This window comes from Lacerta agilis, chromosome 1 (assembly GCF_009819535.1).
Source record: "Lacerta agilis isolate rLacAgi1 chromosome 1, rLacAgi1.pri, whole genome shotgun sequence".
In the NCBI taxonomy this organism is placed as follows: domain Eukaryota; kingdom Metazoa; phylum Chordata; class Lepidosauria; order Squamata; family Lacertidae; genus Lacerta; species Lacerta agilis.
In genome coordinates, this window is record NC_046312.1 from 101,378,556 (window position 1) to 101,403,882 (window position 25,327).

At 40.6% G+C, this 25,327-nt stretch overlaps 1 protein-coding gene across 2 annotated transcripts; it reads right to left on the minus strand.

The window, feature by feature from the left end:
* Window positions 1-1,090: 1,090 nt before the first annotated feature.
* On the minus strand, window positions 1,091-25,327 carry STAM2 (signal transducing adaptor molecule 2). 2 transcript variants are annotated; one of them, XM_033165061.1, is made up of 14 exons: window positions 25,144-25,327; window positions 18,544-18,628; window positions 16,732-16,807; window positions 16,422-16,517; window positions 15,258-15,404; window positions 13,544-13,613; window positions 11,387-11,507; window positions 9,183-9,277; window positions 8,325-8,410; window positions 8,095-8,182; window positions 7,836-7,890; window positions 6,653-6,806; window positions 4,563-4,717; window positions 1,091-4,451 (listed from the first exon to the last, which is right to left on the minus strand). In XM_033165061.1, the coding sequence occupies exons 1-14, from the start codon at window positions 25,181-25,183 to the stop codon at window positions 4,235-4,237; spliced, it is 1,485 nt and encodes a 494-aa protein (XP_033020952.1). In that variant the 5' UTR covers window positions 25,184-25,327; the 3' UTR covers window positions 1,091-4,234. The 2 variants fall into 2 exon arrangements, with proteins under 2 accessions (XP_033020952.1, XP_033020943.1); XM_033165052.1 differs by having other exon boundaries at window positions 11,387-11,573.

The following is a 25,327-nucleotide window of genomic DNA, read 5'->3' on the forward strand; positions in this document are numbered from 1 at the left end:
GTCAAAGCATTTAGGAAAGTCACAAGAAAACGGGAATACTTTTTATAAATACTTATCACTCTAATCGGGCTATGTGCCAGTGTGCATGCACGAGAGACAAAGAGACATTAGTGATAGCACCATTACCTGTGGAGGGGAAAGGAGCAGAGACCACAGCAGGGAAAGTGGAATTGCCCTCTTAATAAGGGGGCTTCACTGTTGCCAATAATCTGATAGGGTCTCCATTCGCTGGATCGAGAGAGATCTTGTGCATTCATTAGAAGTTTGTTTGTGTGCATGGCTTCTCACTAATACAGATATGTGAAAAGGTCTACTACATGGTTAACTGTATCAGACACGCACATTTTAAAATTCTTCTGCACAAGGATGGGGTCCAGACAACCATTTGGGTAAACAGAAGGCACTTCTGCTCGCAACAAGGACTCTCCCTGATTACTGCCAACCTTCTGCTCTAGATACAGCCCCACATGCCACATCTCATGCCCAGAGTTTCACCTACTCTCAGAAGCTGGAGAGCCCCCATTGTGGGGGCAGAACTCCATTCACGCTTCTCTGAACCCTACCTATACATGCTGCTCAACCACAAATGGATACAATATGTAAAATTCAGCATACTGATGTTTTCAGTTTTAAATCGGAACCAATTTCCTAGTCCTTGCGGCGGCAGCAAGGCTCCCCAGTGAGTGGACAACATGAAGCTGAGAAGGCAAGGCTAGATTCAGTACTAGACATCCTTTGGCAGCTGCCAGGGTTCCAATGTCCTGGCAGGGTCCACTGCTGATGCCTGCTGTGAGCACCCCTAAAAAGAACAACACCACCCTAACACCCAGGCTGGTTATTCAAACTAGCCACTATTTATATTTCCCAGCCAATGATCCAAACATGGCATTCTTCCAGGGCAACGTGCCAAAATTAAAATAATGACTAAAACAAACTAACGGGCACCATGTAAGCTAACTAGTGCAAAGCCTCACGAGAGTGCAGATTGCCTAAGGCCATTCAAACCTGCAGCCAGATTGGATAACCCAACAGCTGACGTGGCTCAAGTTAAAGGGAATCAGCACATAATAAAAATAAGACACTCTACTAATATGTTTGTTAAACAAGTTTTATTTGCCCAAGTCAGCCCAAACATGTTGTAGACAAGAATCTGGATGGATATTTAATATGATCAGCTCTCCAGTTGTTAATACTGACGGTTGCCTGAACACAGTATCGTGTAAAAACACCCAGAAAGTTTTTTTGTGGTACGGGAAGAAAACATAAGCCTGAACATGGACAAGCAACCACAACGGGAACTTCTTGAACAGTACATATTTGGAAGGCATTCCACCAATTCCAGTGCTCCGTTTCATCCCCTTTCCTTTCACCAGTTAGATCAAGAGCAAAATAATTTAATCTACTGCTATGGAAGGATTAAGATTATTCCAAGGGAAAGACAGTCAAGCCTTGTACAAACTAAGTTCATAGCAACGAAAACTTGGTTATGCACTGCAAAACACTTATCTTGAGAAATGATGCATAGATAATAAGGGAAAGGTCATCAGTTATAGCATGACATAGCCATCCCTTAACTGGCAATCTTTCAGCAGGTTATGCTAGATGTTTGCAGGACATGGAAAGTGTACAAATGAAAACCAAATAAACACATAAAGAGCAAAAGATTTAGAAGATTAGCCATTTAAATATTTATTGGGGTGGGGGAGAAACACTGGAATGCATATAGATGTTGAGGTCTTGGGGAACTTACTGTTAATTTGGTGTTAACCTTTTTTAAAAAAAGAAAAAAGAGGAGGAAGAGGAAGAGGAAGAAGAAGAAGAAGCTTGAGTCAGGTGGCAATATGGATTGGACAAATGCCCTTGGGCAACATTCAGATAGGGAAAAATATTTGTATACAATTTAAGGTAACAAAAACAAGAAGAAACTGTACCTTATTTTAACACCCATGAAACAAAGCACAATACCACCCTTATTACAAACTGTCAGAATTTCTACTTAAATAGTTAACATGTGAAAAGCAAAGGATTTGCTTTTAATATAAAAATAGGTGTATGCCTGCAGTACATTCTTAAGTCCATTCAAATCAATAGCTAAGCACTCATTGATGTCAATGGAGTCTGGGCCCTATGGAAATCTGTAGTCAGTTCCTTTGGCAGCATAATTATGATCACACCTCAGCAATAAATAATGTTTTAGTCTAGAAAAGAGAAGAGGGAAAGATGATCCCATTGTCACCAGTACACTAAATACACAATTCCAACATCAGAATTTATACATATATACAACCTGCATAAATGTATTGTAAGATTACAGCAACTAGCAATAATGCAAAATGCAGCTATGTATAAAATTTCACTGATTTTTTTTTAGAGAATGAGTATATATAATGTTGTGTATAAAATATCAGACAAGTGGATATATATACACACCCATACTATTTATATATTATATATAAAGAAAAAATACCATGAAAAAGGTTGCTTCAGCTTAACATCACAGTCACATTTTGGGCACCACTTAACGTAGTATCAAAGATTGTGAATCAATAAAAACTGATTATGTAATTTATTAATATGAAGGAGTTAAATACTCATCAAAAAGTCATCATTTCATTTATCAAATATCTGGGCTGAGAGAGGTGGCGACGGGGAAACTGGGCCTGCTCTTAATAAGGATGCTAAAAGAACACGTTTTAAAACTAATTCAGTTTTGAAAACAGAAAAGGCTAATTTGAGCCCCATTTTCCATTCTATACCATTTCTAGACAAAAAGGAAACCACCATGGCTAGATAATCAACCAAGCAAGTGTTCCAGAAGAAAGACACACACACACACACACACACACAACTTGGTCCAAAATGGAACAGCAGCTGATCACTAACATGCTTCTGAACAGCCTATTTAGCACCAGTATAGGAAGTGAAAGGGCCACTTGACAACAGGCAGATTTGAGTTAGACAAACACAGACCTCACTACGAAGTAACAGGTATTTGTACAACAGACGGTGCATATTTCAGAAGGGCTCTGAAACCAAAGTATAAATGCCTTTCGATTTTTGTGTGTGCCATCATTACCTTTTGCTCAGGCTAAATCATTAGTTCATTTCACTACCCACCCTGCTTGCAGAGTAGGGTTCATCTATATGTAACCTATAAACAATATATTAAAGATGATTATGTTAAATAGCTGGATAAGTAAATGGTCAACAAGGAATTAATAAACCTACAGAAAACACAGAATCTTTCTTTTCATTTTCTGTCAGGGCAGGAGTCTTTCTGATCCCTGAACACTGCAATTATATTTTTGCATGATATTTATTTTAGATGCTTAACTCTTAAAAATGTGTATTTGCTAGTTGAGGCCAAGAAGATGACATCTGCTCCTAGATCGCTGCTGTGAATAAATTGAGGCATAAATGTTGTCTTCCCAATATGAAAGATTTCTCTTTCATGCAAATAAGTATTCAGCAAAACCACTGAATGAAAGCAGAGAGAGAAGACAGAGCAAAAGGTCTAGTTCCATCAGAGTAACTTGTGCTTGGAAATTAATTTACATACTAAAAATGCAATCTTGAGACTCTTCTCTTCTTAGACAGGGAATAAGAACTACTCCTTAGCAATAAGTAGCACTAGTTTTCTGAGAAATGCAAATAAGAAATCCAATCTGGCAGAAACCATAAAAGTCCATTAACTGCTGTCATTCAAAATTTTCTTCTCCCAAATTCACAACTGCTTTATTGTACAATCATAAAATGCAATCTGTTAAGATGATCTAGCAGGGGTCCAAACTGAAAAGCAAATTAGCTAAACTACTAATTGGGTTTCAAGATACCACTTCAGACTTAAAGGTTCCATAAAAACAATGTCATTAATAAACTCTGGAAAGAATGAACAGAAAAAGCTGCACATATAAACTTGCTTCCAAGCTTTTTCTTATGAAACATAGCACAAGGAAAAGTTACTCTAGAGTGGCTTCATTATAAATAGGGAGTAGAGCTGATAGACCACTATGCAAGGCAGGGTGCTGAAGGCCTTTTAACACATTAGCAGCTCCTCTTATTTAAACAGCTTTGCAAGAAAAAAAGTGTTAAACTTGAATTAACTTTTTTAACTTTGAAATTGCTTGGCTGTCTTTTCCCTTGAGCAGAAGTATCCTTTTAAATCAATGGAGGGACAATTTAAATGACAAGGGTCAGCAACATCCAAAACTGTTTTCAGGAACAGACTGCATTTTCACAGGAGAGGCTGTTGATGGTAATTTGTTCGCTGCTGTGTAAGGGAATGAGCTGGAACTGCCGGATAGCATGTTCCTTGAGGCAAACTGGATGCATTGTTCTGGTATGTGAACATATCCATAGGCATACCCATTTGTTGGGCATAAGGGACTGTATTAGCAGGTGGAAGGCAAGAATTCTGGTTCATGTAAGCAGAACTGGATTCTAGACCGGTGCTGAAATACAAAAAGAAAAAGACATTGTATCAACATGCAAAACAAATGGCAACCCTAGAAAGATTATGCCATTTGCAAGACGTCTTCAATACAGCCTTGTTGATGGAATACCTTAAATAAGCTGCCTGACCAGGCTGAGAAGTTACTGAAGAATTTATAGTTGGTGGTAAGGACCTCAGTGGACCAATCTGATCACTTCCTGGATTGTAGCCTTGAGGAACACCATGAACCACATAGTTCCCACTGTGAGGGTGCATGGGATAGGACTGCAATGGAAACAGAACAACATTACGAGTCTGCATTGCACAGCTAAAAAACCAAGAAGGGGTAGCACACACACAAAAGTTATGGCCAGTTTTGTATGTGGCAAAAGCACTGCACTAAAGCTGTGGTTCTTAAAACTCGCAGGAATTGTTCCTTGAGGGAATAAAAAGAAAGAAAGAGCAGGTGTTTTATAGCACAGCATCAAGCAGTTTCCTCTAAGCTTCTATCAGGATGTGGTGGTTATACACAGGCTTAAATCCCAACTAGATACAAAATTTGCCAGGTAACCTTAAGCCAGGCATAGGCAGACTCCGGCCCTCTAGCTGTTTGGGACTACAATTCCCATCATCCATAGCTAACAGGACCAGTGGTCTGGAATGATGGGAATTGTAGTCCCAAACATCTGGAGGGCCGGAGTTTGCCTATGCCTGCCTTAGGCAATCATTTTTCCCAAATTAATCTGCCCATAAGGTTACTATGAGGATAGAGTAGGTGGGAAGAAAACCATGGTTGCTGCTCCAAGCTCCTTAGAAGAAGAGTAGGGGGAAAGTCTAATCAATAAAATATTCAGGTCTTGTTCCATCAAAAGCCATATTCTACTAGTACCTTAAGGTCATAACCATATAAACCACACAGACTGAACCCACTGAAATAAATTGACTTGTCCAATGATTTCAGTGGGGCTGCTCTTAGTATGACTGTTAGCCCCTTAACTATAGCTATCACTGGTTTTTAATCCTCATCAGGAAGCAGCATTATTTTCAAGTGACAGGAATATTAGAATTTAAGATGTCTAATACTCATAATTTCCTTTTCCTTTCTTCTATCATTTTTAAGAGTTCACAGCAATACATAATAGCTAAATGCATCATCTTTGATGTGTCAGTTACCATGGTAACTATTCTTTCCACACTGATTATGTAAAATCCACCTAATATATGCAGCCACTCCCCCCACACTTTGCACTTAATTATTGCCTGCACATTTTCCTCTCCCCATTCCCTTAGTTTATTAAAGCAAACATGACTGTTTGGAGTGAATTTTCAAGTTATTTAATTCAGCACACAGAGAACTTGTAGCCCAAAGGAACAAGCAAGAGAAATAAATACTTTACTGGACTACACTGCTTTGTCCTTCCAAGATACACTTCATTGTCAAAAATCTCAACTCTACCACTCAAAACATGTGCACCAACAGATATCTTTTATTTTATTTATTATTTGGTGCCAACATAAAAACATTGCAATGCTAGTCTATCACCCAAAATTTTGTACTGCAGTATGCCTAATTCCTAAGTCCCTCTATCAGCTAGCCCACAAGCCTTTTAACTAGACTGCTCATCAATGTAAAGCTTGAACAAGTAAATCTATCCACCTGATTTGCAAAGCTACAATGAAAATATGTTTAACTTGGAAAACTTACTGGCTTGAATCCTATTTCGCAACAAGCCCCACCCACACAACTGTAGCCCCCCCAGGAAGGAGGTGGTGTAAAAACAATTATTTTGCAAATACAGTCATACAACACAATCTTAACCATGCCTACTCAGAAATAAGTCCAACTGAATTCAATGGAGCTTATTCTCAGGCAAGCAGAGTTAGGATTCGGGGGACAGGGGGGACGGGACGGGACAGTACATCAAGTTCCCCCCCACCCACCCACCCACTCTCCTCTTTGGATCCAAGCCTAAAAGAAACTTACAATTAAAGCATTCTCCAACATCTGTTAACTATATGGTATGGGTTAAAAAAAGAAAGAAATAGCTGTGGGAGAAATAAATAGTAGTTATCAATGCTGTTTGGCTTAAGTGTATGTTGACACGTAACGCACCAGGATTCAGAAATCTTAAAATGCTAAGTTGTTAATGGATCAGTGGCCCTCGCTCACATTGCAACAACTGTTCTTAAAAAGCACCCTTGCTAGACAGGGACACTGACCTGCACTGGAACACCAGCCGACGTGGGTGGATAGGGTGCAGATGAATGCATCTTCGAGTATGTAGAATACATAGGCGCTTCGTTCACGAGCTTGTTGTAGAGCTCCAAAGCTTCCAAGGCTTTAACATTTAGTTCAGACAATTCCGAGTGCTTCCTAGTTCAAAAAGAGTGTTAAGTCAAGTGTTTGCAGTTATGCACTTGTCCGTGTGCTAGACATTAATGTGCAGCCTGGCAGAAATTAAACGCCTCTGAGGTTAAGAAGTGACTTGGAAAGAAGGTGTTTGCTTCTCAATACCAAGTCTAAGGAGGAGTCTCTACATCATGCTTCCCTGCAACACATCCAACCCTTTGCTCAGTTCCCATAGTTATTATGCAGCCTTCTTCAACCTAGTGCCTTCAGATGTTGTAGACCACAACTCATACCATTGCCAGCCATTGCCCATGATGGCTTGAGGATGATAGCACCTTTAGTCCAAAGTATCGAGAGGTTCCCATGTTGGCAAAGGCTGCTCTACAGGATACATGAGCTTCCTAAAGATAGCTAGCAGTTTTACACAAGCAATTCCCAGAACCGTTTAAGTAAGAACTTAGCTATACACCCCACAATACTTCTCCAACAAGAGGGGACAATATAGTTGAAGGCTATGACAGGATACATGACTGTTAAATCTGCAGGATTTCTGAATTTCAACAGCTAAGTTTATAAGTTATCCAAACAACATTAGGGGATGAGGGGTGGGAGAGAGATGCTGAAAATAACTGGGATTTATCTCTGTTTCCAAGAGACCAAAATCCACTTGGTTTGTTCTACTGATAGCACTACCCTCAGTTAATATCCCTCCCCCATTATGCCTTCATTCAACACTAAACCAAATTGCAGAAAGTGGTCACATGCTGGGAACACAGAAACAAATTAAGATGACTAGACCTACACCATCTTACAGGTGGGTTCTAGTGAACCCACAAAGAGTCCCACATTGCAAACCTATTTGCAGCCTGAATTGTCCTCTTCTTTGCTTGTGTATGGCCTAAGTACAACAAAGCTAATGTCTTGTTTCAAGCTTCTAAACAAGCCTGGATAAGTTGAAAGAGGTCTAGAGAAAATATGACAGTCTTAAGTCTTCTACGTGCTGCTTAAGCATACATTCCCATTTTACTCACACATATTGCTCGATTGGCTTACCTATCAATTTCTTCTAGTTTTTCATCTATCATGGGACCCATCTGTTGGCAGATATCTGAGAATATACAAATATTTATATTTGTTCAGTTAAATGTTCATAGCTGAGTAGACTACAAGCGATATAAATGGGGCTGATATGCATAGTGATAGGGGAGTCTCACCTCCCACCTTTCTCCCAGACTGCCACTTAGCTTATAGAACAAAGGACAATAGATTCTGGAATAGGACTGCTAGCACATTTATCGGCAATCAAAAATACCTTCTAAATCCAGGAGATCAGGAGAATCAGGTTTAGGGTCCGATGGATCTATGCTCTGTAGTAACTGTAATGCCTTATCCATCTTACTCTGAAAGATGAAGAAAAACATCACTAGAAAGGCATGCAGAACCCTTAGGAGTGCAAGTTCCAAAACTCAGTCAAAATTCAATAGCTTCTTCAAGGAAGTAGTATCTAATGAGACTTTGTGCTAGTTGAAAGCAACCACATACCTCATCTATGTAAACGGGCTCAGGCTCAGCTTTTGTAACTTCCTCTGTTGTGTCTTCAGCAGAAGAACTTTTCTCCACAGTTGCAGCTAAGAGAACATGATAGCATGAGTTTCTCAATCTAAAATGTTTTCCAAGCAGTTTGTTTGTTTGTTTGTGTTTCTGAATCACTTCCCATAAAACACCCTGAAGCAAATTAAAACCAAAAACACCCGACAATAAAAATGCCTATAAAAACAAATGCAAGTCCAATACAGCTACAGGCTGGGATAGAAATCTCTGCTTAAGTTTTCCTACATGCAGTAACTCTTCACACACAGAAAAATAAGTTTTAAATTCTGCTCTTGTGGTGTACCACACCTCTTTTAAAACACAAATGCACGGTCTGCCCTGAGCTCAAACCCCAGATGGCAAATTAAAAGTCATTTCATATCATGACTTTTAGCAGTTTGACTTGTGATAGTTCAATGCTTTTGTTTGGCAACACCAAACTTTTTGATTAGGTTGCAACAGAGCGTTAAGAACCATCTACTCTCACATTTTCATCCCGCCTCCATCTGTGGCTTCACAGCAAGTGAAACAGTCTTGTCTTGAAATAATAATGCCACTGACAAGACATATGGGAAGTTACTGCTCATAAAAATGCAAGATCTTCTGTCATATTGCATAGGGTAAAAACGATTTAGCAATCAGAGCACAATTAGGCATTGTGAGTCAAGAGGATTAGAGCCAATTCCCAGGGTACTTAGTGACTTTGGACAAGTCATTAAATTTCATGGAACGTTCCTACATAAAATTAGAATAATACTTTATGTGTGACTTTTAAAGTGCTTTCAATACCGACTTTTTTATTTGGCTTACCTGACTCAGGCTCATCGTTTAAGTTAGAGGTCACAAAATTAGATGGAAACAATCCTACTCCTCTGTGATTTTCTCCTTTCCACCAATTGGCATCACTGAGCAATAAAGATTTACATTTTAATACACAAAACAGTCAACTGCAATATAGTGTCCCTCACTCTTTCCCCTTCAAATCCCTAGGATAGGCTCTTAATTTACAAGTGAATACTTTCTATAACTTGCCTTCTGCTATTCATAGCTCCATTAAAGAAAAGCCACAGAAACAAACCACAACTGCTTGCTCTGCAAGACAAGCAAAGCACTGTAGGGACAGATTTGCAAAATGCCCAGCATCTGCTACAAGGCACCAAACTGACACAAGAAAACGATTGAAAAGAACCCTCCTAAAAAAACCCCGTAAAAGCAAAAGCCTAAATATTTGTTCTGTGTGTGTATTTGACACCGTCTCACTATTTTCTCTAATGTTTAAATCTCACAAATGTTCTCCAAAACCTCAGAGGTTGAAACAAATGAAACAATGAATGAATGAAACAAATTCAGTTGAGTCATTTAATATACAATCCTTACTATGCATTCAGGTTTATGGATTAGCATGTAACTATAGCTGTGTTCAGGCGTTTGCCTCTGTATTTTTGTTGGAAGCTGCCCAGAGCGGCTGGAGCAAACAACTCAGATGGGCGGGGCATAATAAAGAACAACAATTACATTATTAATATTTAAAAGTCCCCAAGAATTCTGGAGCATGTTGCCCAACAAACCATCTTCTGCTCCTCTGCCCAATTAAGGGCATTAGGATTAGGGCATTAAGAGCAGCAAATTGAACCCACCCAATTTTGCCAGTATTGGCATTGCACCAGGTTTTGAAGACACACCTCATTAAATAAGCATTCCTCTGAACTTGAACTTCCTGATCTAATTGCTTTAATTGCACTTTTAAACTGACAGTTTTGAAGTATGTTTTAAATGCTTTGAAGGAATTGTTTCATTGTGTGTTTTAATTATGTATGGGTATTTCATAATTGATTTTATAGTTGTGAACTGCTCAAAAGCCATTCAGGCATGTAAGCAGGACACAAATAAATAAATAAATAATCCACCGTAAAGATTAACCACAATCTGAGGTTCAGACACAACTATAAACCAGTTAGTTGAAAGTGGCAGGTGAAAACTCTTTCTCGCAGCCACGCAGAAAGAAAGGGGAGGGGACATCACACAAGTCTAAGGCTTTAAGCGCTTTTAAATCAGTAAACCTCTGGAAGCACCTCACTTTTTTAAAAAACCACACAGTTCCTAAAGAACACTTCTGGTGGTGGCAATAAAGAAATGGCTCCATGATTCAAGACCTGGGACAGCTACAGTATCAGTCCGTATCACAATGCAGAACATTTCTATTTCAAAGTTATATTAATTTCAACAGAACTTCTATCCAAACCAATATTGCAGCCTGGCGCTTTGGGTTGGCTTAAGAGTGTGTTCCTGCAATTGAAGAACAATCCTACTGATGAAATTCATGCGGGCAAATTTCCTCTCCTACAACAGAACCTGCCCCTCTTCTCCCCCTACCTGCGCTCCCCCCACATCTGGGCCTGATGATTGGGGGTCTCCAGAACACAGACGCCAGTGGATGACGCCCTTTGCCTGGGAAGCAGGGCAAAGCAGAGTTGTAGAGTTTAGAGATGAAAAGATGAATGTAAGCTAATCTTGCCTCAAAGGGTTCCTTGTGGCTTATACACACATGAAAATTCTGATCAAGTACAGAACCCCCTTGTATTTTGAGAAGAGACCCTCCACAAAGACTTAAGAATTTATCTAAATGGTTTTTGGGTGTCCAAGGAAGTTTTACAATGATCACAGGGGTTCAAAGCATAATGAGCATGCAGTAGTGTGGCATACTCGGTGGTATCCTATGTTTATTCAGAGTAAATCTAGTGAAATGAGTGGCCATGACTAATTTAGGTTCATTGATGTCAATGGATCTACTCTGAGTAGAACTTTGTTGGCTACAACCCATACAGAGTAGTAATAATAATTTATTACTTACACCCCACCCATCTGGCTGGGTCTCCCCAGTCACTCTGGGCAGCTTCCAACAGGAGATTAAAAATACATTACAACATCAGTCATTAAAAAAACTTCCCTAAACAGTAAAATAAAATTAGTTCAGCAGCCCTCTCTACAGACAGAGGTCTCAAAGTATAACATACCTGTCGTCCAAAACAACAATTATATCTCCACTCTTAAAGGTGAGTTCATTGTCCTCGACAGCTTCAAAGTCATATAAGGCGCGCACCTTTCTTGAAATTTTCTGATTGCTTGGGTGAACTTCTACAGGTGGGTATAAAGGTTTTGTTTCTGTTTGTTGTTTTTGCTCTTGCAAAGATAATTCAATAGCTATGGTTTGGAAAACAAAGAAATGCCTTTTATAGTGTTCCAAATAAAGATGAAATGTGTTAATGGCAGTTTTATTTTCTACCATAAGGCAACTAGTTATTTATTTATTGTTAGGGATAATAATAAAGCGCTAAACACTGCAATGATTTTGGCTTTTAGGTTATGCTATGCTTTTAATAGGTTATGTTATATTCTGGATTATGTTATGTTTTAATAGATTATGTTTTAATAAGGATGAGAGTGTTGGAGATATGTGCAAATGTGTATGGTAAATCCGGTCTTTGGGTGTTTGATTTTCGTTGTTGTGTATACTGTGTATATACGGACAATGACAATAAATAAATAAATCTATCTATCTGATACCATAGTGGTATCCAAAAAGGGGGGGGGGAGAGTAATAAAGGTAAAACCCAGATAAAACAGTTTTCATAAAAAACCTCAAACACTTCAACCTTAATAAACTTGAGATCCCTCCCCAACATCTAGCTTCTAGGGTCCAAGGCGTGCAGAGATTCTAGGTCACAACCGCATTGCATGGAGCATATCTTTGAATACAAGGATCTGTGAACTGGGTACTAATCCCAGCACTGGGTTAAAAGATGATGTCTCAGAACCATGCTCAAGAAAACCTAGTAAAAACAAGGCAGCAGCTAATTCCGAACTCCTCACATCACACAGGGATGATAAGGCATTCAAACTGTAATCTCCATCCCATCCAATGTGGATCAATGAGGATTCTCTGGCGGGGGGCATTCTGGATGGTGGAGATAGCACTGTCTAAAGGATCCTATTCTTTTTGTACCTGTGGGAAGCCATGGGGGGGGGGTTACTGGGTTGTTTTTCTTTTGATTATGTATTTTGTGTTTTTATATTCTGATTTTATCCTGTGAACCGCCTTGAGACCTGTGGGTGTAGGGCGGTAAATAAATTTAATAAATAATAATAACAACCAATGCTATAAATGTTGTTGATGCATAGCGTGATTTTTTTTAAAAAATTAGCACAGCTAGGAATAGTTGGTCTAAACCGGTTTCAGTTTATCATACAAATACTTATAATTATTACACAACCTCAAGTATTACTCAGATAAAAAAAATGAATTACAAATACATTAGTGATTTACCAAGTATTAGTCAAATGTCTGGTAAGCAAAATGATCGCTGGGAAACTTGACTGACTGAGCCCGCTATTTACAATGATCTTAAAGAAGCAACAGGAAATAATCTGCATGCAGGTTCTTCAACAGGGCCCATACCAATATACAGTAAGGACTAAAAGCTTACAGCTTGCAAGTCACTTTAAACTGATGCACCCCAGAAACAGTGCATACAAATTGAAGTTCCAGAGCTCCTAGCTACAAACTGCTAAGTTGATGGGAAAATATTAAAGTATTCAAAACGAAAAGGCAAAAAGATGTTCATTAAACTTGAGGCATAACCCAGTATTTCTCAAGAAGGCTACTCTGGCGAGAACGAAATACAAGTTGGGTTAAACGTACACAATATAATTTCGTGTAAATTAGCTGGGTTACTCCAGCTCACAAAGAGCTTCTTAAGTAATTCACCGTTGCTATGAGCATGTAAGGTCTCAGACCTCAAGCTGCTTACAAGCTTTAGAAACTAATGTCAGTTCTTGACAACTAGCAAAACAGAATGACAACACTATCAGAAAATCGTTAGAAGAGACAAGCATCCCAAGAGCTCAATGGAAGGGAAGAATAGCTCCAAAAGAATATGCATTTTCTGAAGTACTAAATTTGAGTTTTCCCTACTCCCCCCCCCCCCACATCTTGAGAAAATAACTGCTCACTCCTCTCTTTGTCTTCTGTTTCCTAACCCCTTTCCACCTCATTGTTCAGTCTTCTCTTCTTTAAATGGAACGTGTTGTGCATCAAAACGCATCTCCAAGCATAAGCTTAGAAACACTTTAAATGTTATATCGCTCAAGATACATGGTGACTAATACTTTACCTTTAGCTATATCTTCATCCTCTTTGTTTTTGCTTGATGATGCACCATTCTTGGTAACAGCTGAGGGACTCTGTAAATGTAATGGCAATATTAATATGCTACACCAAGTGGGAAAGGTTCTATAGTTGCTTGTACTTTAAAAACAGCAGTGGTATTAATGTAGCTGCCTTGCGGTAAGCATTTTTAAAAATTGTTTAAAACAAAGAAAGGACTAGAATCTCAAGAGGTGCTAGGAACACATATTTTGGGTAGGAACTCTTCAGTGTCATCTCAACTTCCAGCATTTCAGTCACAAGGTAATGTACTGCCTCTAGACAAAATGCCAACTCAAGCCTCAAGAGAGAGTTACAACTAAGGCTAAGTATTATGTGAATGAGTTTGGACTCATGTGCTTGCTTGTACCTGAAAGAGCGTCTCCACTCCCATCATTCTGCCCAGACACTGAGGTCCAGCACCTAGGGCCTTCTGGCGGTTCCCTCACTGTGAGAAGTGAGGTTACAGGGAACCAGGCAAAGGGCCTTCTTGTTAGTGGCGCCTGCCCTGTGGAACGCCCTCCCAGCAGATGTCAAGGAAATAAATAACTATCTGACTTTTAGAAGACACCTGAAGGCAGCCCTGTTTAGGGGTGTTTTTAATGTTTAATGCTGTATTGTGTTTTTAATATTCGGTTGGGAGCCGCCCAGAGTGGCTGGGGAAACCCAGCCAGATAGACGGGGTATGTATGTATGTATAAATAAATAAAATTGTTGTTGTTGTTGTTAGCACACACCAATTTGGTCCTTGGCTCCCTATTTTGAGGCAACCACAGTTTGTCCAGTATAGAAACAACTGAAACCTATGGTTTGCTAAGAAAGAGGGAATGTGTGGGAGCAGAAGCAGTGATAAGAGAGGGTAGCAATGAGTAGCATTTCTATAGTGTATTTCACGAGTTCAAAGCGCTTCATCTATGTTATCTCAGTAATTCTTAGAAAAACCTTGTAAGGTAGTCAATATTTGGTACTAGCATCACAATACATGCAGGTTAGCCCTGTTACAAGTAATACTGATCAACGATTCCCGCCCCCCCACTCCAAGCACCTTTGCTCACTGCCTCCAGAGTGACCCAAGTCAGTAACCGAGTAAGCAGAGCAGACCTTGAAAAGCTTCCCTCCAAAAAATGCATTAGACCAGAGTATTTCTTCAAAATACATTGCTTTCTAGCACCTGCTGATGTCCTCCTTCTGTTTCTTTTGCCCTGTATGGCAAACAGCGCTACCACAACCCACCCACCCATTCTTTTTGTTGAGGTTTGGAACTAATTAGCAGATTGATAAGGCTACTATATACAATAAACAGCAGTCGGTGGGGCTTGGTTTTAAAGTTCCCACTATATGCATCTGCATTCATCAGGGTCATGAGTTTAGCTATGCTACAGTTATCCATCTTGGCAATGTGGATCACAGTGTTGCTATGTTGTTTTAATAGCATTTTTAAAAATAACTGAGTATATTTAGATATTTGTAAACTAGCCAGGAAATAAAAATCTTTTTAAAAGGATAAAATATATATTTGATAACAGTTTATTCAGATGCAGGATAAAATTCTGTCTCGCTATGAAAACCAGGCATTTACTGAAAATCAAGCATGTCAAAATATTCTGCGTTTTACTTAAAATGTCCACGCCTATCTGCAAAATTGTAAACATGCCGAAACAGATATAACTCTAGCCTCTTACCTGTGATGCAGAGGTAGGAAATGTAACCCCTTCTTCCTTAAGAGATTTAATAGTTGCTGATATTAGACTGAACTGTGGGTCTTTCTGAAATTCTTCTGACCATTCAACCATTAAAGCTTTTAACTTTTCACATACTTTAGGATGACCCTAAAAAGACACAAACAAGCCCGGTTTTACAGCACAGTCTACAAGGCAAATTTTGATTTTTTTAAAGTGTTGTGGCTATGATCCAAAGAACCACCCAAATTAGCTCTGAAGGCCTGAGGGGATTTGGGGCTTGCGCCACACCTCTTCTGAAACTGAGGGGAGTTTTTTAAAAAAAGAAATTGTGAAATGGTGTAAGCGTCTGCTGTTTAAGGTGGGGAAAGGCCCCCTGAAGGAAAGAAATGCCATTAGGCATGGCCAGGTCCTTGAACATGGCTAAACTAGCTCTTTGGATCATGGCCTATGTTTAAATTGCCTTGTATTAAAATCTAGAGGTCAATGCAGAACTGATAATATGTCCACAACATGTTCATATATGCAATAGCAGCATGTAGAACGGTGGGGTGGGGGTGGGTTGATCTGTTGCTCCCCATCTTCCAAACGGGGCATGTTGCTGCTGCTTACTGAGAGGGAATGGGACAAGGCAGTGGTAGGGTGGCTCAGATGCCACAGCAAAGCCAGTCCAACACGGCCAGCACTGTATTTGCACTGGGCCTGCACTGTGTTGAGCTCCCTGCTGCAGCAGCAATGCACTGCATTCAGAAGACGGGTGAGCAACACTGCCCCACTGGCTCCCACTGGCTATAAATACCATTATTCAGGTTTATTATGAGCTTACGTGCAAATATTTTGCTCTTCCGGTTCTACAACTGTGCAGGTTTATGATTTACCTGATTTCTCAGTCTGTCATTCCTGCATGACAGTTGTCAATTCAGATACTGCATGTTACGTTTTCTTCACTGCAGTCCATAACGGAATACTGCTGTGGAAAATCATTTCACGCTTTTGTATAGTTTTGCCTCTTCCACTCATCTCTCTGCCCTATCAATTCTGTTTTAATTTGTCCCTTTCTGCAACCTAATATAAATAGCAGCAGTGTATTGGACAGATGTATAGACACCATAACAATGAATTTCTCCCCTTGGCTTTTAATAAATATGGAACATATTAGAACCTTACCTTGTTTATAATAACTCGTACTTCACTGGCAAAGTCGCGAGAGCAAATTTCTAAGTGAAAAATCTTTCCACAGTTTGAAACACAGGCTCCCAATAGCTAACAAGTGAAATTGAGGGCAAAAATTAGTAGATGAAAATAACCACACAAAATACAAGATGTAAGCAGTGACAAAGTTATGGGCCATAACAAAGATTTACTACATCATCTACAGATATTAAATAGGATTCAAAAGTGATCATCTAGTATTGCCTTATGATTAAAAAGAACCGTTTTAACCCTTTTCACAAAATAAGTTATGTATTATACTTACAGTTAGTGCCTGCAGAGCAACATGGGGTACCTTGTGATTTACTCTCTTCAAAATGGCTTTGAGGCAATCTTTTGCTCTAGATAAAACAATATAATTTTTCAGATTCTTATTTCAATCGCTTAATTCGCATGCTGGCAACCTGCAGGCCTATTCCCCTCCCTCCCCAAATCTTCCTGTCACTGCCATCCAAAGTTGGGCACCTTCCCTGACCATCCCCTTCTTCTGACACCTGGAGTGACTTTTGGTTGCTCTGGGCAACGGGGAAGACATCCCACTACTTTGTGGACTCCATGGTTTTCTCTCTTAGTTGTATTGAAAACACGAAGAGCTGACGGGATGGGGGTGGCCAGCTTTAAAAAGAGCAGAGTTGAAGGTAGAAGAGCCAGCATCTTCCCACTTCCTTCACTCAACTCTGTTCTTCTCAAGACTGGTGGCTCCCTCCCCACTCTCACAGAGCAGACCATGGAGTGGAGAAAGAGAAGGGCCATCAGGCTGGCTCTACTTGCCTGCGCAAACCTCTTTCTCTGGCATTGACGGGGTGAGCCTGCAACATTACATGTGTGGGAAACAGTGGCACACATCTCTCCAGGTCGTGTGTATGCGAGAGAGAAGGGGGAGAGGATGGAGTGTGTGTTGGTGTGAATGGGTGGTGGTGGTGGGTGTACCCTCTTGTTTGAGAAAGGGATCGCTCTGATCACACACACACACACACACACACACACACCGACTACCTTCTCCAAAGGAATATCAACAAGATTGCCCACACTTGACTTAACTGAAAAGGAGATAGGAAATGCTGGAAGGAAAAAGACACTGAAAACCAAAGTTTTGGGACACAATCCTACCATTCATGTTGCAAAGGGAAGTTCCAACAGACTTTTTTTTCAGACCTTCAAATTCTGCATAGAGTCAATGTGTGGTGGGGAAGCTGGATCACACCTATTAATTACCCCCTTTTTCCACACATTGATAGGATCTGTGTTCAGAGAGCCTACACACAAAAGGTTTTCTCCACAAGACTGGGAACCCTGAAAAGGCAGGGTTATAAACTGCACACATACAGTACTGTCAACCAGGAGATGCATCTCTGCTCCCCTTTCACATGCTGATCCAATACAGAATTTGAAGATCTGAAAAGGCATCATCTCTCCTCTGTCTTTTGGCTGCTTTTAGCACTTGCAAAATTGTAGTTTTCAGTTAGGCAGTGCTATTTGCCACTAAAAGGTAGACTGCTAAAAAAAATACAGCAATATCATTAAACACAATTTGGTAAACATTTTTAGCTTGCTCAAACAGAATAGGTACCAAATGCTTTCAAAGTGTGAATAAAGCACAGTCACATCCAAGCACACATTTTCCTTCTTCTTACTACCTAGTCTGAAAATAAGCAAATATATCTTGCATGCATTTTTGGTAAAATAAAAAAATAAAAACTGCCTATAAGAATGAGGACCAAGAGTCCAAGAGTTCTGGAAGACAATTACAAGGGGGGAAAGTTCATCCAAACAACACTGGCATTTACTGGAAACTCTAGGTTAAAAAAATTCTGCTACTTCACAACAGAAAGAGAATTTCCTTAACAACCTGGACAGTTTCTCAAGTGACCTAGTTACATTTTCTTTGCCTGTTAAATGGATCTGATTTTTTATACAAGATGAGTTTTAACATAAGCACATTACTGTTTATACCAGCTTAAATTGACTGGAATGAATAGAGCTACCTATCAGATCTGGGCACAGGAAACACAGATTACTCAGCAGAAACATAAAATGCCATTCAGCGAGAGCTGGCAGGCAGGATGAAGTGTCTTACCCATTAGGAGTGCTTCCAACTTTGTCACATATATCCATAATAACTCCCCAGTCTTCAGCTGTGTTGTACTCATTTGTGGCTTTTTCTATAAAGAAAAATAGTGCTTTGAGAATCAACACCTTTTCAAACACACATACTCTCTGTTTAGAACTGCCACCAGCAAAACAACTGTTTTTTATTCTGTATATGCTCCCAAAGCTATAAACTTCAGAAGCAGTTTTTTCATTCCCACCATAAGGAGACACACATTTCTCAGTGCGATGGAAAAAACCACCTCCCCACAGAACTGCAGTTACAAGGTCATCATTTTATGTGATCTGTTTAGTCTGAAAAGGCATATCTTTCATACCTGCTTTACCCAAGTGTAAACATATGAATTTTTGTACATTAACTCTTTAGAAGTGGATACAAGTCTAATGTACCTGTTATTCATTCCCCCCCCAACCAAACTGTAGTATGGGTATGTCCAAAAAGCAGTTTGTAGAACAAGTATTTAGTTTTTAAATCCTCAGTTCTTTCATAATATAATTGTCAGGAGGTTCAGGAAGCCTTCCATGAGAAAATACCTCTGCTCAATCTGAGATATCTTAATAGTCCTTTATTATATACATATATACAGGCAAGGGCTCAATCTTCACGCAGAGCAACTTGGGTAACGCGACCTGCCCTTTTTGCTCCCGCCTTTTCTAGCCCCTTTGCTCCATTGCTGAGGGAACAGCGACTGCCTCCCCTTCCGTCCCTGAACTACTCAGGTGTTGTTTCTGGGGCTCTTCGTTAACCTCAGAGACCCCCTCCTCAGGACAATAATGGAGAAGAGATTACAGCAGGATTTGCTTACAGCAAGTAACATTGCTACCTTTAAGACAACAACTTAACACTTCTTAAAAATATTTACAAATCAAATAACTACTTTGCATCTTAGAGAAGCATTGGCGTTAGTTCTCTGCTTTGTGGAGCTGGACTATAAACTGGGAGACCCACCTCCTGCAGTTCTCTTTTTCCCTGAGAATCTGTTCTGGAGGGTTCAGGACTACAGGAGGAAGGGGGAAATTAGCAAAAATGACTCCCTTCCCTTTAATGGACACCTCCTGCTGGCTCCAAAGTACTTGCACAACAGCATGAACTGGATTCAACCCATTTATTGGGCAAGAAGTAGAGACAAAACAAAGCTTGAACAAGCACCAGCACTGGCTCAAGGAACTTTGTTTAGAGCTCGGAAATCATAGGCAAATAAATGAGGCACTTCCCTTGTGAAAACTGTAGTTTCTCTTGAAAGGGCAATGTTTTCTTCTGCCATCTCTTTGAGCAATGTATGAGGCTCTCAAGATCTGATCTGTGCATTTGTTAACAGACTCCTCCTTTAGAGCAACTTCAAAGCATAGCACTGCCAACTGTTGTCAACAGCATGAATGGCGCCCTCCCAATTCCGCTGCACTGCAACTTCCATAATTCCTGATAATAGGGAGTTGGAATCCAACAACATCCAGAAAACCAGATCTTCCTTATCCCTAGTCAACAGCTGTGAAATGATATAGGATCCATTCCATAACTTTGTACTGCCCCCTATCAAAGAAGGGCTAGCTAACTATTAAATAAAGGGTTGCGGCTCTGTTGTAGAGTATCTGCATTGCATGCAAAAGATCCTGGGTTGGATTAATTCCCAGCATCTCCAAGTAGCGATAGACATAAACCCCAGCCTGAGACTCTGGAGACTTGATGCCAGTCATGCTGAGATAGATGGACCAATGGTTTGACTCCATAATAAAGTAGCTTCCTCTGTTGTTCCTCTGTTAAAAGAACATCAGAAACTGCTTTTATAATGAGTTTACCTCTCTTTAGTTATTTTTCTTTTCTTTGGTGTCCTCTGCTCCGGGCCGTTATTGGGGTCTGAGGATTTTACATGCACAAAGACCCTGAATTGGTGGAAGGACCCTGAGTGAGAGGCAGGGAAGGGAAGACCTCCCAGAATGAGAGACTGGGAGAAGAAAGAAAAGTTGCCAGGTGAGAGTTGGGAGGGTCCACCACTTTCTGAGGGTGACATGGGTTAAGAGCTACCTTTGAGAGAGGACTCTATGATTTCTTTTCTCTTTATCTGTTTTTGTATCTATTTATTTTCTTTTACCTTATTGTATTCTGAAAAAGCCCTAATAAGATATGACACACACACAGTTTCAGAAATCAGTATATTCATGTTTTGCCTTGATTTTTATCCACCAATTTTCAAATCCCACATCAAGCTGTATGGCACAGGAAATCAAAGGCTCCTATGTGCCTGAAATATCCACACACAAAAGTAGGCTGACTTTTATTTTGGAATGTTTAACCCTCTGGTCTTGTCTCTTCCTGATACAGTTCCTGCTGCCCTACTTCTGCATCCAAGTCATCCCCAATTAAGAGATGTAACACAGGAAGTGCCAATTGCTTTGCTGCATTAACCATTGCTCCATTCAGGAGGCACATGCACAACAGTTAATTCAAGCAGAAATATTAGGGGTGGTGCTCCTAAGAGAATAAAGAATTCTTATCCGATCTACAAGTAAATCTTTTTGGGATGGAGGAGTAAACCACACCCCCTATTTATGCATTCAGAAAAAAGTGAACTGTGCCATAACTATCAGAAGCTCAGATAACAGTGAGACCTGATGGGTAGCTGTGTTGGGGGAAGGCCCATACATAGTAAAATCAAACAATAAGCACTTCCATTAACTTCAACATACTTGATTAAACTAGATATTCACAGAAATATCAACTTTTCAGCAATTTTTTTTATCTTGTACTAAGAACTATCACACTTTAAATAAATGTATGACTGAGAAAGGTTCTAATTTGAGTAAAACGCTACATGCACATTTGTTCCCATTTCCAATGCTTCCATGTTTGTGTTTGTCTCTAGCAGAAATTGTGGGAAGTACTGTACAAGGTTCCTTCCCCAGACTCAGCTGCTAAGACTGTGCTCATTAAGCAATACTTGCATTGATAAACTATTCAGTGGGTAAAGGAGAGAAAAAAGAGGATCAGCTATCAATGCAGCATCCCTTTCTGTGTGTGTGGAACCTCACTAAGCTAGGGCTGTACACACAGACACCTGTTTCTTTGCACTAATTGAAGCTGTAACTGCATTTTTTAACAACATGCCTGCCAGATGGAGAACCATGTTAAACTTGTGCACTTTAACAAGATATTATGCAAATTAGCAAGGCAATGCATACTTATAGGGATCTACTTCATTTGGAGAAAAAGCAGAGGACTATAGTCACTTAATCATCTAATATTTTCTTAGATCCAAATACTAAATAAAGATAGCCGCCAACACATAATTGTGAACCAATTTCTAAAGCATACACTCCTGACTACTTTGCAACAAGTAAAAAAAAGAAAGACTGCAGGTTTCAACAAAACGCATCCAGATGATTAGCATGTTTAAAGCATTCACATTTCTACTAAGTGATCTAGCAAATTTGCTCGTTTCTGGTAATTAATACAATTAAATATTCTAATCTCCAGTAATAGAAATGCCAATTCATTCTCCACTTAATTCAGGTATCCTATATTATCAACTCAGTGTGTATGCAACCAGCCTTCATGAAAAAGAGCTGCGGAGCCTAAAGCAAAGGTTGTTGAACCATGTATATTTTTCTGTAAGGACATAGGAACCAACAGGATCCTATCATCTGACATGAAAGGTTGGCAGGTTTCCAGATTGCTCTATTATATGCATATAAAGCAATCTCTGTATAACAGAAAAGGAATGGATTGTAAGAGAATGCTTTCCCCCAACTACAGTACATTCCTATCTTTTCCACTCTCATGGTGTTTTATGAAGAGCGAGCAAATCACTTAACTTTTTTGTTTGATGTAACTGGTGTATGCTTTTAATAATGTTGACTGAAGAAGAGCTTGTGCCAGAAATCAAAGTCCATCTGTGTTCAACTCCCTACATATTAGCCTTATCCTAGGAAGCTCAACAGCTGAACCTCTAGCAGAAGAGAGCACTGTCATCCATGTATCTTGGCTTCCCACATTTTCTAAGAGTATCCGAATTACCATCTATAAAAGACTATTAAGATATCCAATTCCTCTGTGATTTTTAAAGAACCCCTTAGATCTAAAAATTTTTTTGTCAAAAACAATAAACTTCAGTACACACATACATGTGCAGGGAAGCTACAATATTCAAGATTATTTTCCTGTTCTGCTTTATACATTTTTGTTAAAATAGTGGTTTCAGAAACACACAATTTAAAATCCCATTGCAGATACTACTAGAGAACATGGGAAGCAATGTTTTTTCCCCTTTAGGCCTAAGTTTGAAAGACACACAGAGGTTAATGCTACTAATTTCACAACTTTTACAGCACAAGACAGCTTGTAAAAAAAGGTGCGTGTTCTCAGGTTTCAAACTATCCACCAACCAGGAATGACAAAAGCAAGCAGCTGACCACAGTTGATGTCACTGTAAATGAGGAGAAGTGTCCTGTCATGTCTGCTGATATATGGTCTGTTGACTAATAAACTCCAGGTGTAGTGTTCCTTCTAGATACGATGAGCTTTCAATTATCACATCCAAATCATTACCAAGACCACTAACAATATTTATTTAAGATCCAAAACACATGTATTTGACCAAGTGAGAGACAGTACAGTGAAAGTACAGGAAGGCACAAGGTTAAGATTACCGGTAAATCTCTAGAAGTCTGTTTTTGAATAATTTAGCTGTACCTTCGCACAGAAGGCAAATGAGTGCAAGGAGCCTGGCCTTGATACTTTCAGAAGTTTTGGTACAAGCATATCTGTTCTTGCATTGTCTAGGTTGTCAAACCAAGGTCAGCCATGCAAGACTCCCTGCCTATTTCCCCAGTCCCCTACTCCCAGTTTTCTGAACAGTTAAGTCAATATGATATATTGGGAGAAGGAACTGCACGAGAAACTGCCACATATCTCTGTCTCCAGCAACATTATGGCCTGAATGCATATGAACGAAGTGATTCAGTAGTTTAACTGCTGGAACTACCCGCCAGGTTAAAACCCTTGCTCGTCTTAGAATTTCAGCAAGCCATTACAGTGGTACCTCTGGTTACGTACTTAATTCGTTTTGGAGGTCAGTTCTTAACCTGAAGCACCACTTTAGCTAATGGGACCTCCCGCTGCCACTGCGCTGCCAGAGCACAATTTCTGTTCTTAACCTGAAGCGTTATTTCTGGGTTAGCGGAGTATGTAACCTGAAGCATATGTAACCTGAGGTACCACTGTAGTTCTCAGTTCCAGTCTTGCACCAGGGTGGTGGTGATGGACAGTGTTAGAAACAGATATGAAAGCTAAGAGCTAAATGGCACCTTAAACCTGGGTTATGGGTGCAACAACAGAATGTCTAGGTGTGATTTTTTTGTACAAAGATGAAAATGAAATGAAAATGAATGAACTGCAGCTAAAATATATTTTTAGGTCTAGTCCTTCCCCTGCCTAAAAGGTAAAGGTACCCCTGGCCGTTAGGTCCAGTCGTGGAGGACTCTGGGGTTGCAGCACTCATCTCGCTCTATAGGCCGAGGGAGCTGCCGTTTGTCCCTTGCCTACTTCACCAATACTCTTGACAGGGTCTCTTCTCCAGTTTTCCAAGAGTTGCTGGAAGCGGGGAGGCAGAAAAATGTCCTCCTTTCCTTCCACTCTACAGTTTTAATCTGAAATCTTAGGCGCAAAGATCAGAAACTGCTGGCGCTCATGAAATTCCTTGTTGCAAAAATACGCCTAGAACAATGGGTGATTGGGGGGGGCGACTTTTGCCCTTGTCCCTCTAGGTCAGGCTTCCCCATACTCGGCCCTCCAGCTGTTTTGGGACTACAATTCCCATCATCCCTGACCACTGGTCCTGTTAACTAGGGATGATAGGAGTTGTAGTCCCAAAACAGCTGAAGGGCAGTGTTTGGGGATGCCTGCTCTAGGTAGCTCACAGCCAACCAGATATTTAACAGAAGGAGCACCAGCTCTGGGGAATAAACGAACGCGATTCCTCTATGTATCTTAGAAACGGGCGAAACAACTCTCTAAGGCAGGGAGAGGAATAACTGCGCCGCAGCTTTGAGCGCCTGCGGACATCCTCAACCACCACCAATCCCTCTTATATTTAAGAGGTGCCCGCTTCCACCCCGGCATCGACCCCCAACACTAGACGCCCCTCTTATTTGCCTGCCCAAGACTACAGCCTCAACGCAATAAAAACTCCCCGAAAGGTCTCTAGCGACTTCCTTTAGTGTTTGTAACCCAAAACAATTGTGAGGGCGGGGTGGAAAGGAACGAGGGATCCCAGGGTCGCGCCCCTCGACCTTGGTCCACGCGGGGACCCTCTACCCACCCAGGAAGCGCTGCTGCAACGTCGTCCCCAGGGGCGAACAGGATCTGCCGGTTGTGTCACCGGGCCTCTTGCCCAAGAGAGCCTCCCGGGAAACAGGGATCGCAGAGTTCATTCCTCCCTTCTCCCTCTCGGCCCCACCCCGGGGTCAGCTGCCTCGGCACCTCTTTCCCGTGGAAACGTAGGACTGCCTGCTGAAGCCCAGCGACCCCGTTTTCCCAGGCGGAGGGGGGTGGGCGGCAGATTCCACGACTCACCCACATCCTGCTCGAAGGGGTTAGAGGCGAAGAGAGGCATGGTGATTATTATTATAATGGCGGCGAACGGCGAACCCTCCGGGGCGCTCGGGCCCGGCTGCTGCCCCAGGTAAGGAAGCGACTCAGTGCGCAGCTACCCCGTCTCAGCACAGCTCCGCCCCGCCCTCAGCTCCCTTTCCGCTCT